The following is an 8131-nucleotide window of genomic DNA, read 5'->3' on the forward strand; positions in this document are numbered from 1 at the left end:
CCAGGTGGCATCATTGATGGCATTGAGTATGGCAGCGGTAGTGAGGTTGACCCAGGATCGGACATTGTTTCGTTCTGCTGTGCTTGGGGTTGCTATGAGTCGGTTCTGACTCGATGGCACCTGACAACAACAACAAGTAATCTTATGGTGAAAGGATACAATCCTGGCACACACCTTTCCTGATTTTGAACTATTCACTGTTCCCTTGTTCTGTTTAAGCAACTGCCTCTTGGTCTATGTACTGGTTCTTTGTGATCCCAATGAAATATTCTAGAATACCCATTCTTCACAATGTTATCCATCATTTTTCATGATTCACACAGTAGAAAGCTTTTGCATAGCACAAGTAAACATCTTTCTGATATTTAGCTAAAGTCCATCTGATGACAGCAATGATATCCCTAGTTCCACTAAATACTTACTGATTAAGTAAGATTTGGGTTCTGTTTCTAGTTCTGCTACTTACTAGACTGTTATCCTGCTTTCCTGCCCACACTTTTTAGAATTCAATGAGTTTGGATTTCTGTAGGACATGTTTCAGAGGGTCAAGATGTAGCAGTGAGTCAAAATGCTAAGTGTCTTAAGAGGAAATTGGCTGATGGTGGCATGGTATGCCACTCTGATGCTGAGAATGCAGAAAATACCTACTGCTTGAGATCAAGATTGGGTGAAGGAAGCGTGATTCAATTCAGGGGTCCAACCAAACACCCTTTGCAGTATTAGTAGGCACTATAAACCTGTTGTAGGGTATAGAGATTGCATGTGGGCTGGAGTCATCTGTTTTATTTTCTGTTATGAGTAGATTTCACTTGGCCCTATGCCAGTGAGGGAGTGGTTAATTTCATGGATATCTTAGAACTATTTTGAGAGTAATGTCTCTTAAATTAGCATTTTTCCTACTATTAAATATAGAAGATTAAATTTTGACATACACCCTCTCTACTTCCCACTTACTCTGTCATTTATTTCTCACCCACTCTTACCCAGCACTCTTACCTTTTCATCAAGCCTCAATTTTCTTTTTACCTATTCTCCCATCAAGCAAACTATTATCTGTGACTCGCTATCTAGAATTCTACAGAGCCATAGATACAAATGGCTCTATCTCAGTGTGACTCATAGAACATATGCCAGGTGAGTGTCTCAGTGCAAAAGAAGTTGCGTTAGGATTGTTCTAGTATTGCTACTGGTAACTTTCTCTAAAGAGATGTTGCCACACAGACACAAAAGAGTAGACTCTTGCCCTCTTTTTTCTTCTCTTGGATTAGAGTTGAGTGTTATTTTATCTCTTGGCCAAGGATTGAGGATCACCTGATCCAATCCCAGTTCTTGGAGAGTGAGACACTGTTTCTTTTCCTCTCCACCACCCCTTTCTAGATTAGCTAGTTCTTGTTAGTGTCAGAGAATAGCGTTCAGTCCTTTGATTAATGTTCAGAGGAGGGAGTGCTAGAGGGAGCATTTCTGTCATTAGGTTCCTTCATGAATCTGCTGGTTTGGCTGATAATCCTCTGGCCACTGCAAAACAATCTTTACTTCTTTGAGGTACCCAGTTCCTGCTTCTTGATTTCACCTGTCCAATGATCTTGAGAGTGAAGTTGCAACTGTCATTTCCCTTTTCCCATGTAGCATGCCTCTCTTCTGTGGAATCCCTTAACTATTTTAAGGTGCCCTGATGGCACAGTAGGCAAAATGCCTGGCTGTTAACTGAAAGACTGGTGATTTGAAGGAGAAAAAGGTGGCTGTCTGCTTTATAAAGGTTACAGCCTTGGAAACCCTATGGAGCAGTTCTGCACGGACCTATAGGGCCACTACAGGTTGGAATCAATTTTGATGTCAGTGGGTTTGGTTTTGGGTTTTACTCTTTTTAGATACAGTCATTATTGTCTGATGAATCACTTCTTACCGTTACGTTGTTAAGTTCCATCGAGTCTGTTCCAACTCATAGTGGCCCTGTATAGGATTTCCAAGGAGCAGCTGGTGGATTTGAACTGCCATCTTTGTGGTTACTGTTACAAGTAATTGAAAAAATCATCTTTTGAAGAAGTATAATTTGAAAAAGGCTACTAACTTGTCTTTGGAAGTTTGGGATACTCACCTGATGTCTCTTTTGCTTTTATAATTCCAAAATTAGGGGAATTTCAGACCCCAGAAATTAGTAGGCTACTTCTAGCTATAATTTTTGGTAAAAGAATCAAAAAGTTTTTGTATATCTTTCAGCTTGAGACCAGATAATTTTTGATGGAGCATTTTATAAATTTTAGTTTCAATGTTTATTTTTTTTCTTTGTAGTTGCTTTAGGTCGTAACCAGCCTTTGAAAAAAGAAAAACCAAAATGGAAAAGCGATTATCCTATGACCGATGGACAACTGCGCAGCAAGAGGGATGAATTTTGGGATACTGCACCAGCGTTTGAAGGCCGCAAAGAGATTTGGGATGCCTTGAAAGCTGCAGCACATGCTTTTGAGAGCAACGATCACGAACTGGCACAAGCAATCATTGATGGTGCCAACATAACATTACCACATGGTAGGTCTTCCTCTCAGTCAAAGGGAGCACACAGTCAGATTGTTTCCAATAGCAGTCAGTGACAAGATGGAGAGTGGTTGGGTTTCTTTCTGTGTGTTATTCTAGTACTTTCTCTTTGTCTTTTCTTGCCTTTTTTAAGTGTATAAGGAGTAGCATTTCTCTTTGCTTCTTTGTATATCTTTCAGCTTGAGACAGCTTTTACTTTGTGGGTTTATATTATTTTAGGTTGTTTTAATATTTATTCATCTCAGGAAAGAGAACACTCGATAGCATGTATATTTTAGTATCATTGTAACCTAGTTCTCCAGTAAGGCTTTTTTTATTCTTCCAGCCAATCTGTTGGAGCTTCTGCTTCACCGTTACCTGCCCACATTAGATGATAGTCTCAGTTTAGAGACTCAGCAGACGTTCCTTTGGACATTGTATTTTCTCATAGGTGATATTTTTAGTATCATAAGCAAACCTAAACTTAGAAGTGAGTCCCACATGTTCTCTGATTGTAGCCCTGTACGTTATAGAAGACTGTCTCTGTTCCTTAGGAATATGACCACCAATAGTTTGGGATGTTGCCAGGGATACTTATATGCTGGAGCCCTGTGCATACGCTCTTTGGTCTCCTTGATTAAAGCACATCCTGACAATTTTCAAGCTAAAGTGACATTTAGGTCTTATCTTGTATTTATATTGTTTCTTTTGATTGTTTTAGTTATACTTCCATTATTTCTTTGTTTTCAAATTAATATTTTTCCATTGTCATTTGTTTAGACTCTGTAGATAATCACCTAAGTTCCTTTGTATTGTTTTCTACTTACTAACCTTCATTGTTTATTTGCAGTGTCTCCTTTTATTCATCTGCATTCTTAGAGGAATAGAGCTTTTTGCTGTTTAATCATCTGTTTTATGTCCTTAAACTCTACTTCAAATAAAAGATACTTAGTATCGTATCCTTACCAGCTTTTCAACGTTCTTTGAATTTTCTGAGTTAATTGTGCTTCCAAGAAACATTTCTTATTTTATATTCCATAATTGTCCTGTTCTCATAAGCATATCCTTGTGTTATTTGTAACATTTATTGAGCACCCACTGTATATAAATCACTTTCTCTGCATAAATCCCTACTGCATTTGAAGAACTTATAAAAGAATGCTATTCCATGGATGACATTCCATGGAAAATCCTTATTTTTCTGGATGGTGGTGGTGGTGACTTGCTGTGGAGTTGGTTCCAACGCATAGCAACCCTGCAAAGGGTTTCCAAAGCTGTACATCTTTACGGGAGCAGAAAGCTGCATCTTTCTCCCACGGAATGACTGGTAGTTTTGAACTGCTGACCTTGTAGTTAGCAGCCCGACTCGTAACCATCTACCCGACCAAAGCTCCTTTATTTTCCTAGGTAGTTTTATAAATTATGTATTTGCCTTTTATGTGATTGGGGAGAAGAAAGGGCATTGTCTTGTTCCATAAACTTTTCAGTTCTGTAATTATTATCTTCACATACTACCTTTATACAGTATAAGTATAAGGGGTGCAATGCTGTGACTCATTCCATATACTCTTATACCCATAGTCTTTGTAACTCCCACCAAATGACTTTCTTCCTTATGGGTCTGGGTAAGAGAAGGTATGGGAGGATGCTGAAAGGATTCAGTTCTGAGTAATGGTTAACAGCATTAATTGTGATCGCAAAAACTTAGAACTTTACCCACAGGATAAAATAGGCCATCTAAGAAACAGGAGCAGGGAATCTTACTACTATTTAGGCAGAAGATCCAAGAGTGGCATGCGTCCTTTGGACTTAGATCCCTACACATTGACCTCTGTGACCCCGGGAGAGAAAACTGTAGCTCTGGAAGAGTAGCAGGAGTGAAGAGGAGCAGCACCAGCAGAACCAAGGGCGGCTACAACACCAAATATAGTGGTGGGCTTCCCAGCCTCAGAGGCAGTAAAGCTGAGTGCTTCTGAGAAGGAAGCTTACTTGTGGAGTGAGGTGCCTCCAGGCATTAATTGGGGGCTTAATCAGCTGACCCACAGAGCTACAGCCTTCCTGCTGTGCTTAAGCAGAGTGGAATGCTCTTTGGGCATTTATCTAAGCCTTCAGAGAACTTCATGACATTGCTGGAACAGGGCAGAAGCCAAGGGACCTGTGGCTGAGGTGCCAAGGACCAGAGAAAGGTCTCCCTGTGGGCATGGCTGAGGAGAAGCTGTCCTGACTGGAAGAACTGTGCCCTGACCTAGAGCCTGCATTGTACTTCCTTAATAAACCCCAAAACTGTGAGTATGGTGTCTGAGTTTTCTGTGGCCATTGCCATGGGTTTTTGAATCCAACTGAGGAAAAGAGTACGGTGGAAGGAATGTTTGATGCCTTTTCTTAGAAGTTTGCACACAAGGGTAAAAGGCTTAACTCCACAGATAAGTTATTTGTAATCTCTTTTTGATGCTTGATCCTATATTATTCAAGTAGAATATCTAAGTTTGTATAAGTCTATAGGTTGGGATAACATAATATATGTGTGATTGTCTTAATTTAGAAATCTGAGATCTAGAACATTGGAACTTTTCATTCCTTACTTTACACTTAAACCATAGTTAACTACAGAAATAACTAATTATGTTCTATAAGTTGTGGCCTCATTTTAAAATTCATGGAGGCAAAGTAGTTCAGCTTCATGTAATGCGTGAGCCCATTGGTGTAGTGGGTTGGATATCTAAAAATTCAGGTGCCTCATTTCTACATATATCTGAATTGCCAAAGAAAGTAGTGTTGCTGGCAGCCCTACCAGCCAGCAGATTAGGGAGAATTATTTTTGAATACTAGGGAATACTGTATGAGACTCTACTCCCCTTTATGGTTAAGGAATATATTTTATGCTTTAGCATGAAATCTCTGTGACACCTAATAATATTACTATTATTTCATTGTGCCTTTGATTACATTCCTTTCTTAATATCTGAAACTTAAAAGTAATAGTTCTTGAGTGGATTTTTTTTAATTGTCATAAAATTGGTGGAATATGAGAATGATGCATATAAATTGCTTACCATAGTTTTGGCATCTAAAAAGCACTTAATTCATAAATACTAGTGTTGATGGTTGTATTTCTTGAGCTGTAATATTAACAGATTCCTGCCCCCAAATCTTTAATCATGGATTTTGATGCTCTTTTAGATGTATTGTCTGTTGGTGATATCTCTATTTGGCTTTGTACTGTACTTTTCCCTGAGAGGACTAGGGTTGTGGGCATATGCTTGATGGAGTTTTTATATTATGTTGATTCAATAACAGTAATAGTAACAGATTTATTAACAGAACTCTGTTAATAAGTGAGGTAGCAAGGTTAGCCTCATCCCATACCTGGTTAGTCCCATGTCTGCATGATCCATCAAAGTATTGAGCAGATTGTACATGGAAAATCTGAAAAGATTCTGGAGCATACATTCCTTTGTAAAGTTTCTTAAGTAAAAACCCTCCTTTTTTGTTATCATTTCATTCTCTTTGTCTTCTCTTCCCATAGTCTTTATTGTTTCATCTTTATTCATATTGTTGTTAAGTGCCATTGAATTGGCTCTGGATCATGGCAACCTGTATAGGGTCTCCAAGGAGTGGCTGATGGGTTTGAACCACCAACCTTGCAATTAGCAGTCCAGTGCTTGTCCTACAGTCCATTATAAATATTTGTGGTATAGTGGATGTCTTCTAGCCATATTTTGTCAGCTTTGTAAACTCCTACCAACTGACTTTTTCCTGATAGGTCTGGGTAAGAAAAGGTGGGGAAAGATACTAATGGGTAATATGATTCAGCTACAAATGAGTATTAACAGGATTAATTGTGATTGGTCAATTTTACCATCCTGCTGGGTATAAAATGAGCCTGCTCAGAAGCAGAAGTGGGAATCTCACCAGCATTAAAGAAGAGCCAGGGTGGAGTGCATCCTCTAGACCCTAGAACCCGTGTACATTGAACTGCCTCGACTCAGGAACAGAGAGTTGTGACACCAAAAGAGTTGATAGGAGCAACAGCAGCAGAAACAAGAGCCAGAGCACAAGATAGAGTGGTGTGCTTCCCAGTCCACTGAGCAAGTAGAGCTGCATGGCTTTGGGCAGGAGGCACTTTATTGAGGGAGCTAGGCTAACCTATCCAGGGAGCTAAAGCCGAGTGCCTTCAGACTGAGGCTTAGATTGGGGTGGGGTGGCTTGTGAACCATTAGCAGCAGTCCTAAAAGAGCTTTGTAACATTGACTGTACAGGGAGAACCCTTTCTATGGGCACGGCTGAGGAGAGGAGGCTCTCTTGACTGGAACAACTGTGCCCTGGCCATTTCTGACCCTGAATTGTAGACTGGTAACTTCCCTTTATAAACCCCTAACTGTGAGTATGGTGTCTTGAGTTCTGAGTGGCCATTGCAGTGAATTATTGAACCAGGCTGAGATGAGCATGCTTGGGAGGGATGGTAGGCGTCATTTTTTATAGTGCTACAAAAAGGTCATTAAAAGTTGAAAACTTTGTAAATGTGTTTGCATATGCCCTTCTACATTATCTGTGTTGCCTGTATTCTCAAAATGAGCAAGGATTATGCTTTTTTGGTTTAAACTATACAAAGCGGCTTCAGAAAATTCCTGGAAAAGTTCTATTATATTTCCATTCCATTTTCCACCAATTTTTTGAAGCCCCCTAGTATTTAGAGCTGTATCATTGTGATGTGCACAGAAATTATACATTTGTTGATGGCCTTTTTTCCTGTGTGATGAATAGTTACCTACTTTGAGTCATTTTTCAAGGAAGCACAAAGACACTTTCCCCTCATGGTTTTTCCTTCCTTTCTTTTCCATATAGTAGTCCCATTGATAATTATGCTCTTGTCTCAGTTCAGTCAGCAGCTCGTATTCATAGTCGCATGCTTTATATTTCTGCTTTGTCCAAGAACAAAATTACTATGTGCTTTTTAATTATCTTCCTCTGTTAATATCAATGATAAGTCTTTAATTCATTGTTCTTAAACTGCAATGGGGAGAATTTAAGAGAGAGGTTGGTTTCATAACTACCTAGGAGTTTTATATATACACCCATAGAAATGTTCACTTTGGGAATTATGACTCAGATTGAGGCTGGAATGAGCATGCGTGTCATAGGGAAAGCTCTCCAGGTACTTCTGATATCTAACAAAAGCCTTTTCCATAGTCTCCCCATTCTGGTGGTGGTGATGTGCCATGGAGTCGGTTCCGACTCAGTGACCCTGCATAGGGTTTCCAAGGTGTAAATCTTTACAGGAGCAGAAAGCCTCATCTTTCTCCTGTGGAATGGCTGGTAGTTTCGAACTGCTGATCTTGAGGTTAGCAGCCTGATTCATAACCATCACCCATCCTAAAAATAAAATAAATTTTCTTTTTCTTGATTTGCACAGCATTTTTTTGTGTGTGCTTGTTTTAAATTTCTTGAAGACTTGTTAGTTTTTTTCATTCACTGCTTATTTTGCCATACTTTTTTTTTTTTTTTAATGTTTTATTGTGAATTATATGATAGTTTACATGGGGGAACTTTAGTTTTACATTCATTCCATCATGTATCATCTCATTGCCATGGTTCCAATCCCCTCCATGCATCATCAACC

General features: G+C 39.2%; 1 protein-coding gene across 1 annotated transcript in view; it reads left to right on the forward strand.

The window, feature by feature from the left end:
• The window catches only part of UBTD2 (ubiquitin domain containing 2), a 66961-nt gene that overhangs the window by 38237 nt on the left and 20593 nt on the right, over positions 1 to 8131 (forward strand). The window contains exon 2 of the mRNA XM_006864811.1: positions 2290 to 2526. Coding sequence (XP_006864873.1) covers positions 2290 to 2526 — 237 coding nt within the window. The remainder of the gene's footprint in view (positions 1 to 2289; positions 2527 to 8131) is intronic.

Source organism: Chrysochloris asiatica, unplaced genomic scaffold (assembly GCF_000296735.1).
Source record: "Chrysochloris asiatica unplaced genomic scaffold, ChrAsi1.0 scaffold00071, whole genome shotgun sequence".
NCBI lineage: Eukaryota > Metazoa > Chordata > Mammalia > Afrosoricida > Chrysochloridae > Chrysochloris > Chrysochloris asiatica.